At 41.5% G+C, this 22,117-nt stretch overlaps 2 protein-coding genes across 2 annotated transcripts in view; one reads left to right on the top strand and one right to left on the bottom strand.

Annotated features, from left to right (window-relative positions):
- LOC123775255 (uncharacterized) overlaps window positions 1-2,494 on the bottom strand; it is a 53,417-nt gene extending 50,923 nt beyond the window's left edge. Inside the window, exon 1 of the mRNA XM_069311547.1 lies at window positions 262-2,494. Within this exon, the coding sequence (XP_069167648.1) occupies window positions 262-1,536 (1,275 nt within the window). The 5' untranslated portion in view covers window positions 1,537-2,494. The remainder of the gene's footprint in view (window positions 1-261) is intronic.
- LOC123744891 (protein mono-ADP-ribosyltransferase PARP12) overlaps window positions 1-22,117 on the top strand; it is a 167,346-nt gene that overhangs the window by 21,222 nt on the left and 124,007 nt on the right. The window contains exon 2 of the mRNA XM_069311686.1: window positions 11,062-11,187. The gene's annotated coding sequence lies outside the window, so the exon portion shown is untranslated. The remainder of the gene's footprint in view (window positions 1-11,061; window positions 11,188-22,117) is intronic.

Genomic DNA, 22,117 nt, shown 5'->3' with positions numbered 1-22,117 from the left:
GAGGAAGGGGACACAGCCTGAGGCTGGATGCATTCTTACCAAATGTAATATACAAATGAGTTCTGAAAAAAGTAAATAGTCCTAGGAAAAGCCAGTTACCCCTCGCGGGAGGCATGCAATTAGCTGGAAATATTCGAGGCAGACGGGAAAGCCTGCCCGGGGGGGGGGGGAAGCCTTTACATGTGTGGCTATATTAAACATTCGCCTAACAAATATTAAGATAACATGCAGACGAGGACGGAGAGAGGCGTAGGAACTCACCAAGTTGAGGAGGAAGACGTTGGTGACGGTGCGGAGGTTGCGGTGATGGAGAAGCGTCACCACCACCAACACGTTCCCCACCACCCCCACCACGAAGATCAAGGAGAACCCCACGATACGCGCCCACTCACTCGCCACCAAGGACGCCGCCGTAGGTGCCCTTGAGGTCCCTGAGGAAGAACAGCCAGGGAGCTCCGACGACGAGGTGTTAGTTTGAGCCAGGCAGGAGGCGGGAAACGACATGTTCTGAGCACCTCCCTTGTCGTCTGCCATAATAAAAGACACATTCTTCCAACTCCAAGGCATTTCTATTTCTGAATTTTCATTGTCGCACTGCCGTTGGTTCATATCGAGGCATTCTGAGGGGTTTGGGCATCTAGAGATGTCCCTGCAAGGATCTGAGAGTGTGCTTCTGGGGCCGGTTGTCTTGCTAATCGTTGGAGGAGGATTGATAGAAGAGTTGACATCCTGGAAAGCTTCTGTGACATAAGGTTTAGCTGTTTTTGTCAGGGCAGCGATGGAATGGGTCTTGACCAGTGCTTTCCCAGTTAATAAAGACGTTATAATTACTGCTTCCCTCCCACTGGTAACTGTTCCGTTGCCTGAACCTGCTTGATGTAAGCGTACATGATGGCAGGCAGCGCTGTGAGGCAGCATGCGCTCTTCCCCACACATAAGATTATTCACGTCGCTGCTCCGTTGAGACTCGTAAATCTGCTGCAAAGTGGGTGAGATTGATGGACGGTGGGTATACGTAGGCTGCGCCTCGATACCCCTCCAGCTGCCTGTCTGGAGATGTGACCGAGATGACAGTGTCGAAGATGGACTGTTCCGGAATAGTGCTTCTTCGCTGACGGGACTTTGTGAGAGGGCCAAAGATGAAGAAAGTCCCGAGGACCTCCCTAAAAGTCGGAGCAGACTTGGAGACGTCGCTGAAGGTGGGGGCAAGTCTGAGAATGTTGCTGCTGATGATGACAGAGCAGCAGAAGAGAGTAGTAAGCGTTTACCTTGAGGTAGTAAGAACTGAAGGGGTAGCAGGGGTGAGGAGGAGGTTAGCGTGAGGGGCGATAAGGTGGGGGGAATGAGAGGTGAAGGGGTAGTGTGTGAGAAGTGTGAAGGACGGATGATTGTGAGGGATGAAGGTGCACCAAGTGTGTGTTGTGCTGAAGCTGGTGACGTAAGGTATGAACGCCTTAAGAGTGACAGTACGAGAGCATCCGTCGTGGCGTGCTCACCCATCACCACGCACAACACACACACTAACGGATGCATCATCCGTTACTCTTGAGCGCGTCGTCTTAACCCTTCCTGGCGCTCAACGCTGAAGCGTCATCAACACTTCTCACTCCATCATCGTCATTGCAAATTTCTCGCCGTGTCTACATCACTCGACTCCCGTTGTGATGCCAACCTTTCATCCGGACGTTCTTGAACCAGTGCGTGAGAGCTAGTATGGGCGTCTCTGGCGACTGTATACAGGAGAGCGCCTTGTATGGCCGCCCCTGGTGACAATACACAGGAGGGCTCCTAGGATGACCACCCCGAGCGACTATACACAGGAGGGCTCCTAGGATGACCACCCCTGGTGACTATACACAGGAGAGCTCCAAGGATGACCACCCCTGGCGACTATACACAGGAGAGCTCCTAGGATGACCACCCCTGGCGACAGTAAACACATCACAACATCCTTTATACAGTACTCTGGGGTGATATTGACGACCATATCTCTTAGTGCCTCAGCGCCTCGAGGACCTCACAGGATCCCTGCCACGATAGGTTGAGGCTCCTTTGATGGCGGCCAACGATCTCCAATGACCTTTGATGGTCACTCCGCTGACATAAGAATCTCCAATAAGCTCTGACAGTTTTACATGTCCTCAAACGAGCCACGATGACCTCCCCCGGGTACGCCCCAGTTATTACCCAGGAACTTCCACTTTGCAAGTCAGCAGCTTACAGGGCGATCGGAAGCAGGCAGTCCGTTGATTTACTTCTCTTGGCAGTAGCAGGAACCGCGAAGTGGGGTGAGGCTCGCGGAGTGAGGCTCGCGGAGTGAGGCTCGCAGAGTGAGGGCCCTCAGTGGCAGGACCAGAAAGATGAGGTCTAACCCTCAATCTCAGGGCCTGAGAGGTGGGGGAAGGGGTGTCAGGTCCTCAGCTTCGGGATTCGAGAGGGAAGATAAGGACCTCAGGGTCCGTTCTTGCAGCTTCTTGCGAGTTGCTGCTTTCTGTGGGAAGAAATATTTCAGGTTGATAAGAGCTTCGTATTTGGCCGGAGGAGGAGGAGGAGGAGGATGAAAACCAGATGAAGAAGAACAGAAAGAAGAAGAATCAGAGTGGATAGAGAACGAAATAACATTAAAATGGAAATCGTTGCACGAACGCAAAAAGCTAAAAACTAAAGAGAAACACGGTAACATAATAAGAAATTCCATTATACGGTCCGTGAGTGAGGCCGCTTGACGAGGTCATAAAAATGTGCAGGAGAAAGCCAGCACGGTCGCTTCCATACAACATACGACCGTGTTTATACACGCCAGCACACACCACATGCACACACACACACACACACGCCTCGAGGAACACTCACACGTAACGACTTGTATACACACAGGTTGTGTATAGAGCCAGAGACCAAAGAGCCAGAGCTCAACCCCTACAACACAACTAGGTGAGTACACACATATATGTAGATAATTATATATATATATATATATATATATATATATATATATATATATATATATATATATATATATATATATATATATATATATATATATAGAGAGAGAGAGAGAGAGAGAGAGAGAGAGAGAGAGAGAGAGAGAGAGAGAGAGAGAGAGAGAGAGAGAGAGAGAGAGAGAGAGAGAGAGAGAGAGAGAGAGGTGTGTACATATACATACATGTATATAATTATATAAACTACACATATCTACACTACACATGTGTATACACCATGAAACACACAGACGTATGCGCGGGCGCAGTGGTAAAATAAGTGACTTTAAATGTTGGTATTATAACTCTATCTTAATGTTAATATTAACCTTCCATAATTGATAGCAAATATGAACAACTAATTGGACTTGAATGACCCGTATTAATTACATATTGTTATGTAATTGTTCAAATATCAAAGCTGGAAAATAGTGCCATGTTTAACCTGTTCCATAGGCAGTCCAATTACAGTTTGTTCATTATTTTTATTATATATACCATCAGTATCTCATTAATAATATCAATGCAACTCTGATCATAATCATTATTAATATTATTTGAATTGTTATAATTGAATTTTTATAGTTATTATGATGAGCAGATAATAATGCTATTTATATTAACACCGAAGTTATGAATATTAATATCACCGCTACTAATATTATGCAAAACAACTTACAGCCGCCAATCTGAAATTTGAATAAACAAAATTTCCGTAGTTAATTAGCGGAAAATATTGACATAATTTCTGACACTTTCAATAAATCTGCTTCATTATTTTTGTAAGATGACCTCTGATGCTGTGGTTCATCTGCAGCCTGTGAGAGCATCACTTCATTGACGCTTTTGAAGCAAACATGTCGTCTCTCTCTCCTCCTGGTCCTCCTGGTCCTCCTGGAGACAGTTCAGGGTTTTCTTAGTCCGGCGCCTGTCAGTCATGCTGAAGCTGCTGAAGCGTCTACACATGTTTGTAAAGATATGTTTGGTGTTTGTTCGACTTCTCCACAGGTCAGTTACCTGCTCCTGGTTGGGGGTTTTCTCACCAGGTTCATGGGTATTTCTGGCATATTTCTACTATAGGAATGAAGGAGTGAGTGAGTCAGTATATGTGTGTGAACGAGTTAACAAATGAATGTGTGTGTGTCTGAATCAGCGGGTGAATGATTGAGAAGGTGGGTGAGTGTGTGTGTGTGGGAGGTGGTACCCAGAGAACGTGGGAGGTGGTACTCAGATCTTTACATACATTTCACACATACACAAGTGTGTGTGGGGGGATTTACCCTCTATGTTATTATGTCTGAGAGAAGACATTACCATTAAGTTCACTACGGGCTCGCTACGGCCCGTGCTACTTGTGGCTGTTGTTCCGGGTTGTTGAGTCTAGAACAACAACAACATTACCATTACTTGTTATTGTTATCATTCTTGTTATCATTGTTATTGTTATTCTTGTTATCATTGTTATTGTTATCATTCTTGTTATCATTGTTATTGTTATCATTTTTGTTATCATTGTTATTGTTAGTATTATTTACGTTTTTATTATTATTTGGATCTATAAATATAATAAGTTTTTCCGTAACAATTAACATAATTATGTTCTTTCAATCTGTGTTATGCTGATCTCTCTCTCTCTCTCTCTCTCTCTCTCTCTCTCTCTCTCTCTCTCTCTCTCTCTCTCTCTCTCTCTCTCTCTCTCTCTCTCTCTCTCTCAATTATTGACAACAAGTTGCTTGGAATATCACCAGACGCCAATTAGACTAATGAAAATGATTTAAGGATAATTACCCTCCCAGATAATAGCGATAATACCAGCTAGATTATTTGTAATAATTGAAGATAATTGCTTATACCAGGTAATGTCCTAGCGTGAGGTGACGAGGCGTCGAACCTTGGTCCATACGATAGACTGCGACATGACACCACTCTGGTGAAGTCAGGGGGACATGACCAAGATATCAATGGGTGTCCACTGAGAGGTGTACTTTATTTCTCGGTGTATAGACACTGCCAGAGTTTAATTTTGTCCTGGACAATGTTCAGAACAAAGTATACTTGTTGATTGGTCAGAGAGCTGTTGTGGTGGACTTAATAGCCCTCCAGAGGTTGATGGGCCGTAAGCCCAACACCCAACCAACCCATTATATCGCTCGAGTCGCATCAAAAAAGACTTTTGTTATCCATTAGTCTTATAACGATACCGGATTACAGATTTGTGAACTTAATTAAGCCACGTCCTAATGTCAGCAGCCTAAATTAAACTTAAGTTGAATAGACTTTAAACCTAAGAACTTAAGTTTGGAGTTCGTGGGTTCTAGCTGCTTACATACATAACCCAGGGAGGATTGACTGGGTAGTAATCCATAACTGTTCACCCCCCTGTTCACACAGCAGTAATTAGATATCTGGCTGTTATCCAGTAAGGTAAGGCTTACCAAGCTATGGGAAAGGAACACAAAGGTACAGGGCGTTATTAGGAACAACATTTGTGTTGGTTACAGTGCAGAATGGCCTGTAACTAGGGCAGGTTGTATTAAAAAGCGCAGGCACTGTTAGCATAGTGGTAAGACACTCGTCTTGCGCCTCGGGAGCGATTTGGTATGGGTTCGAGTCTTAACCCAAGGAGGAATGACTGGGTAGTAATCCATAACTGTTCACGCCCTGTTCACACAGCAGTAATTGGGTATCTGGCTGTTATCCAGTAATGTAAGGCTTACCAAGCTATGGGAAAGGAACACTCAGCCAGCTAACAGGAGTCAGAAGTCGTCTACTCCTGGACCCACGTGTGTAAAAAAATATATTGAAGTGAATTACAAGGCGATTGGATTTGTATCTGAAGACGTTACGAAGAAAACTAGATTTTCTCTGGAGATGTCCGAACAATGTAACATTGTTTTTAAAATGTATCACGTAATGATGACTTGCCAGCAAAAAAAAATTGGTTTACTCAGAAATGAGTTTCAAAGAAATTGGGGTTTTGTCTATACATGTTACAAAATAAACAAATCGAACATTAATACCTCAAAAGAAAATGAGTTGCACATAGAGAAAACGATTCTCTTACCTGTATACGTTAAACAGAAAATGGAAACTCTTCCTAACTAATTGCTACACAAAACAAGGCTGTTGCCTGGGGCTACATTACAAAGAAAGTGTAGATTTTTACCTACGTAGATTAAAAGGGGGATTCTACTTGGGATTCGTTACAAAGGAAACGGGGATTTTACCTGGGCAGATTACCGAGGAAATAGAGCAGTTTGCCTGAAAAAATTACAAAGAATATAGAGATCTTTATACCGAGTTGGAGGGAAAGTTAATTGGACTGGCGCCAGTGTCCGCGGGGAACTATAATTATATTAATAACTCTAAGCTTCTTCCTCCATTTTACTGTAAAACTGCCTCTCTCTTTTTTTATTATACATGCATGAATGATTGAGAGATGTAACAAACACATTCACCATGCATGTGTGGCTCTTGTTTGTGTTATATATATATATATATATATATATATATATATATATATATATATATATATATATATATGTGTGTGTGTGTGTGTGTGTGTGTGTGTGTGTGTATCACGAAAATAAACACGTGATTAAAAATGTGACAATGTCAGACCACGGAGGAAAAATGAAACAGGAATTTCCTTAAGTACTTTCGTATATTAATACATCTTCAGAAGGAGTGAAAATGTATTAATATACGAAAGTACTTAAGGAAATTCCTGTTTCATTTTTCCTCCGTGGTCTGACATTGTCATATATATATATATATATATATATATATATATATATATATATATATATATATATATATATATATATATATATATATATATATATATTGACACTGCTAAGATGACCAGAGTGACAGAAATATTCAGTTTATTTCTCATGTGATGTAAATAAAAAACGTAAATCAGGGCCTAAATCTACATCTTATTTACCTGCGCAGTATTGCACTTTTTTAAATCCTTGCAAGGGTGTGAATTGGTTTGATTCCCCATTGTGAGGAACAGGGAGCCTGTTAGGGTGACTGTTGGTCTTGCAAGACTAGGGCTGACGAACCCGTATTGGGAGCGTGTTCCCAAATTGGCGATTATCTTACACATAATGTATATCGCGTGCCTATGGAGAACTATATGGTGGAAAACATTCTTAGTGGAAAAGAACATATTACTCTGCAGGCGATGAGTCACAATAACGTGGCTGAAGTATGTTGACCAGACCACACACTAGAAGTTGAAGGGACGACGACGTTTCGGTCCGTCATGGACCATTCTCAAGTCGACAATCGACTTGAAAATGGTCCAGGACGGACCGAAACGTCGTCGTCCCTTCAACTTCTAGTGTGTGGTCTGGTCAACATATTACTCTCTCTGTGAAGCTTTTGCTGCAGCATGCATGTTGCTGTGTTAAGAATTACGCATGCTCACTAGTTTGATTTTTATGACTATTATTATACTTACATTGACAAAGCTCATTATTAAAAACAATGACTTAAATGAATATGTCGGTGAAAATAATATTGTTTCTGCCATTGCGACATTTTAAGTCTTCGGGAATGAAATTCCAATTTTTCTAAGTATCGTATCCTGTCAGTTTCGAAGTCGTTTCAGTTACTAGCAGTTTCTTTCGTCAATTTCTACTTCATCTTTTAGTCGACAAATTTATCCTTCAAAGTGAGCTGCTTAGTAGATGAGTTACATCTCAGAATGATCAAACTCAACTGCAACATGTCCAAACTCACTTTCTTGAATTCAGAGAATGTCACAATGACATGGAGGAAACAAATAACTCAACTGTCTGCATACTTAATGAAGTTTAGTCTTCCCAAATGAGTTTACTCAAACTCGGTCAAACTTAACTAATTATTTTTTGCATTTCAAGGTATTGATGATCGAAAATTGCATTTGAAGGCTTTAAATATATGTTTTCTCGTGTATTTCAAGATCTGTTATATGTGTGTTCTTAGGGGTTTGAAATATTTAACAGTGACATTGTTAATATAAATGTGTAAAATTTTGGGTTTAGTGTCACGTGCTTATGTAGTGTATCCTCACAAACCATATCTAAATACCGGTTAATCCAGCCACCAAATCGTACAGTGCTTCGCGCTTTTTATTCGCCGAATACCACCTTTCTAAATACTTCCTCCACATACTTCAAATACAAGTAGAAATAATCGTCAACAAAACCTTAACACCTAACCTATGCCTACCTTTACTTAGAACTTTAATCTGTCCCCCCTGGGACAGATTGTCTCCACATAGTATATCAAATTACAAATTGATATAAGAACAAATACTTTACATTATACTTTATTATATATTATTATTATTATTATTATTCTTTATTATATATTATTATTATTATTATACATAATACTTTAATACTTAACAATACTTTAAAATCGCTGAATGTATTCACCTAGTTGTGCTTGCGGGGGGGGGTTGAGTGCTCTTTCGGCCCGCCTCTCAACTGTCAATCAATTCACTGTTACTAACTTTTAACTTTTTTTCACACACACACACACACACACACACACACACACACACACACACACACACACACACACACACACACACACACACACACACACACACACACACACACACACACACACACACACACACACACACACACACACCAGGAAGCAGCCCGTAACAGCTGTCTAACTCCCAGGTACCTATTTACTCCTAGGTAACAGGCGCATCAGGCTGAAAGAAACTCTGCCCATTTTGTTTTCTCGCTGGCGCCGGGAAACGAACCGGGGCTACAGGATTACGTGACCAGCGTGCTATCAACACAGCCATGCTCCGGTGGCTGTGTCGTGTGGCCTCTGCTTTAACGATCCCGGCAAATACAGGTTGCAAATACAAATAATTGCCAATAGAGCCAGAACATATAACATATCATAGACATATAGCTATAAAATAAATTATAATATACATAAATGTTAATTTATATTCGAGAATATATCGGTTTTGGTTTCACACTAAATTAAATACTGACGAAAACATCAGTTTTCGTTAGTTTTTCGTCAATCCTCATAAAAGCTGTTTATGAGGATGTTGTGGAGTCCACAAAATAGTTGAGTCCATCCTCATAAACGCTGTTTATGAGGATGTTGTGGAGTCCACAAAATAGTTGAGTCCATCCTCATAAACGCTGTTTATGAGGATGTTGTGGAGTCCACAAAATAGTTGAGTCCATCCTCATAAACGCTGTTTATGAGGATGTTGTGGAGTCCACAAAATAGTTGAGTCCATCCTCATAAACGCTGTTTATGAGGATGTTGTGGAGTCCACAAAATAGTTGAGTCCATCCTCATAAACGCTGTTTATGAGGATGTTGTGGAGTCCACAAAATAGTTGAGTCCATCCTCATAAACGCTGTTTATGAGGATGTTGTGGAGTCCACAAAATAGTTGAGTCCATCCTCATAAACGCTGTTTATGAGGATGTTGTGGAGTCCACAAAATAGTTGAGTCCATCCTCATAAACGCTGTTTATGAGGATGTTGTGGAGTCCACAAAATAGTTGAGTCCATCCTCATAAACGCTGTTTATGAGGATGTTGTGGAGTCCACAAAATAGTTGAGTCCATCCTCATAAACGCTGTTTATGAGGATGTTGTGGAGTCCACAAAATAGTTGAGTCCATCCTCATAAACGCTGTTTATGAGGATGTTGTGGAGTCCACAAAATAGTTGAGTCCATCCTCATAAACGCTGTTTATGAGGATGTTGTGGAGTCCACAAAATAGTTGAGTCCATCCTCATAAACGCTGTTTATGAGGATGTTGTGGAGTCCACAAAATAGTTGAGTCCATCCTCATAAACGCTGTTTATGAGGATGTTGTGGAGTCCACAAAATAGTTGAGTCCATCCTCATAAACGCTGTTTATGAGGATGTTGTGGAGTCCACAAAATAGTTGAGTCCATCCTCATAAACGCTGTTTATGAGGATGTTGTGGAGTCCACAAAATAGTTGAGTCCATCCTCATAAACGCTGTTTATGAGGATGTTGTGGAGTCCACAAAATAGTTGAGTCCATCCTCATAAACGCTGTTTATGAGGATGTTGTGGAGTCCACAAAATAGTTGAGTCCATCCTCATAAACGCTGTTTATGAGGATGTTGTGGAGTCCACAAAATAGTTGAGTCCATCCTCATAAACGCTGTTTATGAGGATGTTGTGGAGTCCACAAAATAGTTGAGTCCATCCTCATAAACGCTGTTTATGAGGATGTTGTGGAGTCCACAAAATAGTTGAGTCCATCCTCATAAACGCTGTTTATGAGGATGGACTCAACTATTTCTACCCATCCTCTGGCTATGATTGTTCTAGCTATTTTATATTACATTACATGAGTAATATAACATGATTATATTTAAATTACATGAGTGATACATTAAGAAAGAAAAGATGGGAAGCGCGAAGTGAAGCAGAAAGTTGCGCTTCACTTCGATTATTGGAAATGATTGAAGCAGCTGACCATCGTTTTGATGTTTTGATGCCGGGCTTTGATGAAGCAGCACCTGGCTTGGAGTGGGTTTATGAGTGGGTTGACGGGAAATTGGCAATCCGTCCTCATCAACAAAGGCCAAAAAATGATTCCATGCAGCCTCCAAAAATCACCTGATTACGAATGAAAAAAGCTTTACACACTACTCGCAAATGATTACGTTCGAACATTACCCAGACAATGCTTCGCTGATGGCCTCTGTTGTTCGAATAGCGACGCTATAAATGCTTCACCCGCGTACAACACATACCAATAATCGTCAACAGAACCAAAACACCTGACCTGAACTATGCTTTAATATCCACAATACGCTGATACATAAGAATATTAATTTATATTTGAGAAAAATCATATTTCAAATGAAGAGCGTGTAAAAAATTGGCGAATGGGTCTTCGCATTAAGCTCAACACCCCAAACCATTGTTGACGATCAGTTAGCGTATTATCATCAGTTCATTCACATGAAAGTTGTAAATAGAGGATCCACCAGCGCGGGTGCTCAGTTACCAGCCTTCTTTAGCAAGGACCTTAACCTTTACTGTGGTTTTCAGTGAGGAACAAACCAGAAGCCAGGGCAGGAAACACAGCTTCTGTGAGTAAATGAAGTCAGTGTTGGACCAAGACTTACGTGACCACACTCAGCCCGGTGCCCCAGTCCCATCATCCTTCAAGACAAGGTAAACTGCTAATATATATATATTTTTGGATTTATATATGATTGTGCATATGATGATTGTATGGTGTTTATGGTATGTAGGATATCAATGTATTAAGACACTTCAGTAAAGTGGCTTTCATCCCATCGCAGGTAAGGGTTGCAGATCTTCGAGGACGGAAATTCGCCACTTGTCAGGTACGTTGCTGCTTCCTCGTGTTTCCATGGTTATGTTTCAGAGATCTGTCAAGGCCAGGCTGTGAGAGGTGTTTATCATTGTTGCGCGTACAATAATTACTGCTATAGACGAGCAGGTCTATAGTACGATGATAGTCTCTGCAATTCCAGAGGCTGTTAAGGTACGAGAGTATTGAGCTTCAGTGCCAATGTTATTTATATTAGACCTATTGTTGCCATACTATCATGGCAATTAATTAATCACAACTTAAGAAACGGGTCAGTTGGATAACGGAGTCACTCTCATGTAAATAGGTGTTATTAAGGTGATTTTAGGCACCTTAATCGTCGACTTAGGGTCGACGAGGTGCTTCGACGTGTACACCGTCTGAGTGGCAGCGTCAGCGTGTACACTCAGACTGTACCCCTCCCCCCCCCCCGAGTGTAATTCGGCGTGTATCCTGGGGTGTCTTAAACACCTAAGGCGGGTTGCAAAGCACTGAGGTCCAGGAGTCGTGTTGTTAGAGGGAGGGAGAAAGGTTTTGGGCGGTGCCCCGAGTGAATGATTCCTTCTTCCCGTACACTGAGTTTGTAGATGCGCCCTTGCCATTTTAAATACGTTCAGGAAGAGTGGTCATGGTTACGAGGGAAACAGAGGCGAGCCTGGTGAGGGGAGCAAAGATAAATCCCTTGGATTTCCCTAGCACATCTACAGAGCTTGGTTCTGTAGCACATCTACAGAGCCTGGCTCTGTAGCACTTCTACAGAGCCTGGCTCTGTAGCACTTCTACAGAGCCTGGCTCTGTAGCACTTCTACAGAGCCTGGTTCTGTAGCACATCTACAGAGCCTGGCTCTGTAGCACTTCTACAGAGCCTGGCTCTGTAGCACTTCTACACAGCCTGGCTCTGTAGCACTTCTACAGAGCCTGGCTCTGTAGCACATCTACAGAGCCTGGCTCTGTAGCACATCTACAGAGCCTGGCTCTGTAGCACATCTACAGAGCCTGGCTCTGTAGCACATCTCTGTATGCTACATCTCTGTACCATACAGAACCTTGTAGACCGGCCGCGTTGTAAGTGGTTGGCCTTCCTGGAAACTGAACTAGACATATTGTGGCAATCAAGTGACTGTATCGTGAGCTGCCTTAGTTTAGAGTAAGCTGGTGTGTATTTGAATTCGTTCCCTGAGACACACAAGGTGGCATTGTGGGCAAAATCAGATAAATTTTTTTATAAAAATGGAGGTATTTTGTTTGTAAATGTTCACTGATGGGACTGCAACAAATTGCAGAGCACTTTAAGTTACTATATCTGCAGGGGGGCGATATTGTAGGCGCTAACTCGTGAATTATATTCCCGAGGCAAGATACGTCCTGTATGAGGCGAGCATCGGAGACGTTGAGGAGGACAGAAAGGACTTGAAGCTCCTGAAGGGTGAGGTGACAGGGAGAGCATCAGCCACAAGTCGCCAGTAGGAGACGTGGTCGGCGTGGATACGTCGGGAAGAAATGGAGAAGCTATCCATGCGAACGTTGAGAACGGGGGACTTCTTTCTAGGTCACGAGGCTGGACCAGTGGGACTCGCAGGTGGAGTGGAGAAATATGGAGGCACATGATGAGAGGGAAGATAAAGCCTTAGAGTTGGAAGGTCTCAAAGTACAGCGAGAACCTGAGAGGAAGAAAAATGTTAGAATGGAAGATCTTAAATAAGAACATGTCAAGATCGGAGGGCAGAGAGAACCCAAGAACTGCAGCACGGAAGTAGAACTTGAGGAATTGGGATTCTAAGCAAGAGGAGGAAGATAGATTAAGAGTATTGAGGCGGATTCTAGACAGCCCTAAACCAAAGGTGTCGTACGTATTTGTGAGAGTGTATCCAAACTGACGATAATCTTCTAAAAAATTCTCTCGCATGCTTATAGAAAAATGCACTAAGGTATTTTTGGTGACAAACTAATTTTAGTCTGTATGACTTTTGCTGCTGTTGCCCTAACAAGGAGTCGCACGTGACAATAGTTTCATCACTAAGTCTACGACTGTAATTAGACTTGACCAAGTCGAACACTAAAAACATTGACGATGAATATTAGTACGGCCATTGCGAAATTGTTTAGACGATTGACGTTTTAGGAATGGAATTCCAGTGTTGCAAAACCTAATGTAATGCAAATTTCTTCATTAATCCAGTGACAAGCCGATCACTTTTAGTGTTTTCTAGTTCAGCTATTAAGTTGAAAAGGATTTGCTTCCAAATTTAGTTTTTGTAAATTAGTTTCATTTCAAAATTTCCCAAATCAATACATCGCAACATTTCCAAATTCAGATTGTCCATTGTTACACTATCTGTATTCTTTATGAATTTTGAAGTTTCTTCAAATGACCCGATCTTAGTAAATCTTAAAAAGAAAATTGTTCAATAGTTAAATTAAAGATGCCTGAAACCTTAATATGAAAGCTGTGATTATAAGTTTTCTCGGGAATTGTAAGATCTGTCGCGTGCTTCTTAGGTGTAAGAAATATTACAAGTGTCATTGTCCTCAATACGTTTAAAACATTTTCATTTAACTTCAAAGGTCTTTTTCATAACCCTTAGCACGTATAAGAAACTAGAGTATGTCAAAGGCTTTTATGTTATCAAACATAAAGTCAACTGTTTTGCCAGATGATTGTAGCTTGTTGCTCGTCCTATTGACCTGAGAGGATAAATCTGCAAAAAAATGATCTACAAATCCATATAATAAGAATTCCTAAAAAAATAAATGAATATCATTTATATCAGGGGAGCCGGTCGGCCGAGCGGACAACACGCTGGACTTGTGATTCTGTGGTCCTGGGTTCGATCCCAGGCGCCGGCGAGAAACAATGGGCAGAGTTTCTTTCACCCTATGCCCCTGTTACCTAGCAATAAAATAGGTACCTGGGTGTTAGTCAGCTGTCACGGGCTGCTTCCTGGGGGTGGAGGCCTGGTCGAGGACCGGGCCGCGGGGACACTAAAAGCCCCGAAATCATCTCAAGATAAGATCATCACAACACTCAACAAATCGCTTAAGGACATAACCTCCACTAAGCCAAGGAACATTGTTGAACATAAGTAATCCCGTGTGCTCAGAATTCACGTTACAACTAAAATAATTATTGATTTTGTTTCAGAAATAAAATTAACTTCATTGGTAAAAAATCATCATGACTTTCAGTTCCCCGAGGCCAGCTTTTACATACAAATCCTTGTGTGAAAGCCTACCAGTGGATGTCCAACATATTGTGCAAATACATTTACAAAACCGGTTTCGTTACCAATCATTTAGTAACGAAAATTATATTAACTGACTGAATATTTGATAACTGTGAGAGAGGGGGGGGGGGGTGCGCCTTCAGTTATGACGGACATTGTTGTTTAAAGGTCAATTATATTATCTATCTGTCGAATTTATAATTCCTATACTATTGCCTTACGTATTACTGTGGCGTAGTGGTAGCGCACTCATCCCGCACCTCACCAGCGATATCGTCTGGGGGTCGAGCCCTAACCAGTGAGGATTGACTGGGTACCAGTCTTGAACCAGAAGCGTTAGCTGCATTGGTATAAATCTTAAGTGATAATAGTAATTTACTTCTCGTGTTGCGTAATAAATATAATGTTCACTTCAAAGTATATTTCAAATCATAGGATTAAATAAATGAAAACATATTACTTTTACTCCTTTATATTGTGATTTATATTTGACCCATTTCATTGGTAATCACATTTATTTGTGCTATTATTTTATGCTTAAATTACATTGTGTCGTATATTAATGCTTCTCCGTATGATATTTATAAATTCCCCCCCCCCTTTCATGTTTATATATAAAGTGCTTCTCCCCCTATTATATAATACATATTGTTTGCCCCCATTACATGTTTAATGGGGAGAGGGGAGGTGTGTGAAGCTGTAAGGAAAAGTCTCCATTACATTAGCATCAGAGAGACATTAATTAAAATTATAATACAGGGAGAGAATTTCCATCACAAAGTGATGAAAATTAATATCCACTCATTGTACAGAATCAAATAAGAATCTAAATAAATGTTACACTCAAGTTAATGCGAAGTCAAACACAATTCAGATATATATAAAAATGTTAGATTTATATGAAATATAAATATATACAATTTATATTAAACATATAAATATTTTATACCTTTTAGGCCAAGTTGCCTAACGATTTCTTGAAATTATATATTGCGGGTTTTGTTTTCTTATGGAATGATAAAGCTTTCCATTATAGTATATGTTATTTGAGTTTGATTTTTGAGTTAAAATCGACATAGAAATTTGATACCTAAAGGTACCAAAACCTAAAGTACCTAACTTAAGTACCTATCCTGACCTATCTTAACCTAACCTGACCTATCTTAACCTAACCTGACCTATCTTAACCTAACCTGACCTATCTTAACCTATCCTGACCTATCTTAACCTAACCTGACCTATCTTAACCTAACCTGACCTATCTTAACCTATCCTGACCTATCTTAACCTATCCTGACCTATCTTAACCTATCCTGACCTATCTTAACCTAACCTGACCTATCTTAACCTATCCTGACCTATCTTAACCTATCCTGACCTATCTCAACCTAACCTGACCTATCTCAACCTAACCTGACCTATCTTAACCTAACCTGACCTATCTTAACCTAACCTGACCTATCTTAACCTATCCTGACCTATCTTAACCTAACCTGACCTATCTTAACCTAACCTGGCCTATCTTAACCTAACCTGGCCTATCTTAACCTATCCTGGCCTATCTTAACCTAACCTGACCTATCTTAACCTAACCTGACCTATCTTAACCTATCCTGACCTATCTTAACCTATCCTGACCTATCTTAACCTATCCTGACCTATCTCAACCTAACCTGACCTATCTTAACCTAACCTGACCTATCTTAACCTATCCTGACCTATCTCAACCTAACCTGACCTATCTCAACCTAACCTGACCTATCTTAACCTATCCTAACCTATCTCAACCTAACCTGACCTATCTCAACCTAACCTGACCTATCTTAACCTATCCTGACCTATCTTAACCTATCCTGACCTATCTCAACCTATCCTGACCTATCTTAACCTAACCTGACCTATCTTAACCTAACCTGACCTATCTCAACCTCACCTGACCTATCTTAACCTAACCTGACCTATCTTAACCTAACCTAACCTATCTTAACCTATCCTGGCCTATCTCAACCTATCTTAACCTAACCTGACCTATCTTAACCTAACCTGACCTATCTCAACCTAACCTGACCAATTTTAACGTATCCTGATCTCTCTTAACCTATTCTGTAAAACCTAACGTACCTAACCTGACCTATCTTAACCTATCCTGACCTATCCAACTGTTTTGATACTGAAAATGGAGGGTGTAGTGAGTGAACTGGTACTGGTGAGGGAGCTGTGTGGGGCTCTGAGGGCAGAGGTGGATACCCTTATCAAGGCACTACGGGCTCACCATAGCCCGTGCTACCTGGAACTTTTTGTTCCAGGTAGCGAATCTTTAACAACAACATGCGGGAGGAGCTATGACAGTTGCAGGAGCTAAGACAGACAAAACAACGTCAAGGGGGAAGCAAATGAGTAAAGCAGCAATAGAAAGTCTTCGTCTAGCAATGTTGCAAATGACAGAGGTCTTGCGAAGTCTCTGACAAAGCCGCCTACAGATGTCATAAAGACTAATAACGAAGGGAGCCCCGGTCCATCAAGGTGCTCACGAAGTAAAGGAAGTACCTAAACTAATTTATTTGTTGTGGTGGCGAAGCCTTACACATCAAAAAGTCAAGACCAGTAATCAACAGCCTGTTAACGCATAATTATACTCGACCCACTTCAAGACCCCGTACCAACACACAGTAGAAGCAAAAACATAGGGATTTAATGGCCTATTAATATCCATCATGCCGTTCATCCACTTGTTCGTCTCGATCACGTCTTGTACCACCTCACCCCGAGCGAATATAAGCTTTGGCAGAACATGGAGAATTTGTCTTTGAAAATGTAAGGAGTAGCTTGCGAAACACATCCCTGGGCGTCAAGTCATAATATAGTGTGAAAATGAAATTTGGAGAGTTAATTTTTCAACTTCCCTCGACAGTGAAGAAAAACATAAGAAATATTGAGAAGATTCGTGTTAGAATCATTAATCTTACCCTTTCAGTAATATTCAACAACATTCTATATATATATATATATAAATATATATATATATATATATATATATATATATATATATATATATATATATATATATATATATATATATATATATATATATATATATATATATATATATATATATGAAAGATCAACACAATTATTTTGAAGGGAAAATTTGAATCAAACTTGTACAGCATTTCATACATTTTGAATGCAGACAAGAACCCACCAGAAGGACTGGCTACAATACCCACCAGAAGGACTGGCTACAATACCCTCCAGAATAACTGGCTACAATACCCACCAGAAGGACTGGCTTGGATCACCTCTCCCACACATCCTCTGAGTGGCATAACCTCTACACACTCTGGTCGATATATCCCGACTCAGCTTCACTAACCTTCGTGGGTCCTAATTAACGTAATTGTGGCCACAAGCTCTTGATTCTTTTCATATTATCCGATTACTCCTCGCATTGTAATGTTACTGTGTCTGTCTCTTGAAGATATTCAATTCACTCCCACCCACAGGCCTGATGCCTGGTCCCATGGCACTCCCACCCACTGTCCTGACACATCGTCCCATGGCACTCCCACCCACTGTCCTGACACCTCGTCCCATGGCACTCCCACCCACTGTCCTGACACATCGTCCCATGGCACTCCCACCCACTGTCCTGACACCTCGTCCCATGGCACTCCCACCCACTGTCCTGACACATCGTCCCATGGCACTCCCACCCACGGTCCTGACACCTGCTCTAATGGCACTCCCATGCATGATCGAGATATCTTCCCAGATGTCTTGGAGTAGGAGTGCCATTGAAGTAATCTAAGAACCCGTTATCTTGCCTTGCCGTAGTGATAACCTTCCCCCTCGCGTGAGATATCGTTGTGCCATGATCCAGTTACCAAAATTACCATTGTTGCAATGCAGGCTTGCAATTCCGTTTTATATTTCATTCTCCCACTTCAATTTTTAACTTCCATATTGAAAAGTCGTGTTTCGGAGTCCTCCAAAAATAGTTTTTTTTCCACAATTCGAGTCGCCAATTTTACTACGTAGATAACCATTATATAATCGTGATATATGATAGTAGATAACAATGATATAAAGCATTTATAATCTTGTCGTGCATTGTCCAAAGTCATTTATTTTACACGACCTGATAACATGAAATGTAAATAACGTAAATTTAAATTGTAATTTAAATTAATTAACGTAAATTAATTTCACCTAAATAAGTGAAATTATATGCCTTGTCGCAGCCGGAAGTGTTCTGTTGTTGTAGCTGTGAGTGTTCTGTTGTTGTAGCTGTCAGTGTTCTGTTGTTGTAGCTGTGAGTGTTCTGTTGTTGTAGCTGTGAGTGTTCTGTTGTTGTAGCTGTCAGTGTTCTGTTGTTGTAGCTGTGAGTGTTCTGTTGTTGTAGCTGTCAGTGTTCTGTTGTTGTAGCTGTCAGTGTTCTGTTGTTGTAGCTGTCAGTGTTCTGTTGTTGTAGCTGTGAGTGTTCTGTTGTTGTAGCTGTGAGTGTTCTGTTGTTGTAGCTGTGAGTGTTCTGTTGTTGTAGCTGTCAGTGTTCTGTTGTTGTAGCTGTGAGTGTTCTGTTGTTGTAGCTGTCAGTGTTCTGTTGTTGTAGCTGTCAGTGTTCTGTTGTTGTAGCTGTGAGTGTTCTGTTGTTGTAGCTGTGAGTGTTCTGTTGTAGCTGTCAGTGTTCTGTTGTTGTAGCTGTGAGTGTTCTGTTGTTGTAGCTGTGAGTGTTCTGTTGTTGTAGCTGTCAGTGTTCTGTTGTTGTAGCTGTGAGTGTTCTGTTGTTGTAGCTGTCAGTGTTCTGTTGTTATAGCTGTGAGTGTTCTGTTGTTGTAGCTGTGAGTGTTCTGTTGTTGTAGCTGTCAGTGTTCTGTTGTTGTAGCTGTCAGTGTTCTGTTGTTGTAGCTGTGAGTGTTCTGTTGTTGTAGCTGTCAGTGTTCTGTTGTTGTAGCTGTGAGTGTTCTGTTGTTGTAGCTGTGAGTGTTCTGTTGTTGTAGCTGTCAGTGTTCTGTTGTTGTAGCTGTGAGTGTTCTGTTGTTGTAGCTGTCAGTGTTCTGTTGTTGTAGCTGTCAGTGTTCTGTTGTTGTAGCTGTGAGTGTTCTGTTGTTGTAGCTGTGAGTGTTCTGTTGTAGCTGTCAGTGTTCTGTTGTTGTAGCTGTGAGTGTTCTGTTGTTGTAGCTGTGAGTGTTCTGTTGTTGTAGCTGTCAGTGTTCTGTTGTTGTAGCTGTCAGTGTTCTGTTGTTGTTGCTGTGAGTGTTCTGTTGTTGTAGCTGTGAGTGTTCTGTTGTAGCTGTCAGTGTTCTGTTGTTGTAGCTGTGAGTGTTCTGTTGTTGTAGCTGTCAGTGTTCTGTTGTTGTAGCTGTCAGTGTTCTGTTGTTGTAGCTGTCAGTGTTCTGTTGTTGTAGCTGTCAGTGTTCTGTTGTTGTAGCTGTCAGTGTTCTGTTGTTGTAGCTGTCAGTGTTCTGTTGTTGTAGCTGTCAGTGTTCTGTTGTTGTAGCTGTCAGTGTTCTGTTGTTGTAGCTGTCAGTGTTCTGTTGTTGTAGCTGTCAGTGTTCTGTTGTTGTAGCTGTGAGTGTTCTGTTGTTGTAGCTGTCAGTGTTCTGTTGTTGTAGCTGTGAGTGTTCTGTTGTTGTAGCTGTGAGTGTTCTGTTGTTGTAGCTGTCAGTGTTCTGTTGTAGCTGTGAGTGTTCTGTTGTTGTAGCTGTCAGTGTTCTGTTGTTGTAGCTGTGAGTGTTCTGTTGTTGTAGCTGTCAGTGTTCTGTTGTTGTTGCTGTCAGTGTTCTGTTGTTGTAGCTGTCAGTGTTCTGTTGTTGTAGCTGTCAGTGTTCTGTTGTTGTAGCTGTCAGTGTTCTGTTGTTGTAGCTGTCAGTGTTCTGTTGTTGTAGCTGTCAGTGTTCTGTTGTTGTAGCTGTCAGTGTTCTGTTGTTGTAGCTGTCAGTGTTCTGTTGTTGTTGCTGTGAGTGTTCTGTTGTTGTAGCTGTCAGTGTTCTGTTGTTGTAGCTGTCAGTGTTCTGTTGTTGTAGCTGTCAGTGTTCTGTTGTTGTAGCTGTCAGTGTTCTGTTGTTGTAGCTGTCAGTGTTCTGTTGTTGTAGCTGTCAGTGTTCTGTTGTTGTAGCTGTGAGTGTTCTGTTGTTGTAGCTGTCAGTGTTCTGTTGTTGTAGCTGTCAGTGTTCTGTTGTTGTAGCTGTCAGTGTTCTGTTGTTGTAGCTGTCAGTGTTCTGTTGTTGTAGCTGTCAGTGTTCTGTTGTTGTAGCTGTCAGTGTTCTGTTGTTGTAGCTGTCAGTGTTCTGTTGTTGTAGCTGTCAGTGTTCTGTTGTTGTAGCTGTCAGTGTTCTGTTGTCGCTGTGAGTGTTCTGAATGACAAGGATGACCAACCAACACCCACAAGGATGACCAACCAACACCCACAAGGATGACCAACCAACACCCACAAGGATGACCAACCAACACCCACAAGGATGACCAACCAACACCCACAAGGATGACCAATCAACACCAGCTCAACAACCCAAAAAGTTGTGATGCTAAACGTGATTCACCCTAACGTGGCTGACAACCAATAACCCATCCCACACAGTTGAGAGGCGGGACCAAAGAGCCAAAGCTCAACCCCCTGCAAGCACAACTAGATAAGTACACACGAATCACGCACCTACACATGAATCACTGCCTAATGGAATGCATTAGGCAGCGATGTGGTGGAGGCAGACTCCGTACTACACCGTCTCAAATGTAGATATGATGGAGCCCAGTAAGCTCAAGCAACCAGTACAAGAACTGATTGCAAGTTGAGAGGCGGGACCAAAGAGCCGAACCTCAACCTCCACGCAAGCTAGATGAATACAACTAAGTGAGTACAAGGGTCCGTCTTGGACCGTTATGACACACAAGGAAGACGCTGCAAAATTTGTGTCTGCTAATTACAAGATAACGTGAAGGCAAGACGCAGAGAGCAGAAAGAGCGATTAAACTAACACGTCCGTTATAAAAATCAACCTTATGAACACAGTCTCAAAGTTCCATATTGCTAGATAACGAGGCAGACATCTTGGTAGGAAGGTTAAGAGACATTAAAGAAAGCATTAAACTTGGGGATAGACGATGCAATATGTGCAAGAAAAAGGTTTTGGTTTAGAGCTTCGTTTGAACACTGCAATTAGTTGCCCAGTGTTGGTGTAGGCAAATGATATCAATAAGCCTTCAGTAAACTACAAAATGGGACGATAAATACTGAACTTTGGGATGGTAGAAAGGGTTGTAGAAGCTGTTGTATCGTCCCTATTGTAGCCTTCCTCTTGTGGCGTCTCTGTTGTAATGACCTACGGAATGAGAGCTACGCTCGTGGTGTCCCGTCTTCCCAGTACTCATTGTCGTGTCTTTGAAAGTACTGACGGTTTTGGCCTCCACCACCTTCTCACTTCACTGGCTCCAACTCTCCAAAAATAAACTTCCTAATGCTTTTTCCTCAGCTTAAACCTGTGTTTGTTCTTGAAGTTGCAGCTTTTTTAAAATTCTTCTATGTCACTTTTATCAATTGCAGTTA

This window comes from Procambarus clarkii, chromosome 70 (genome assembly GCF_040958095.1).
Source record: "Procambarus clarkii isolate CNS0578487 chromosome 70, FALCON_Pclarkii_2.0, whole genome shotgun sequence".
NCBI lineage: Eukaryota > Metazoa > Arthropoda > Malacostraca > Decapoda > Cambaridae > Procambarus > Procambarus clarkii.
Note: the sequence above shows the minus strand (reverse complement) of the source record. Positions and strands in the feature narration are given on the sequence as shown.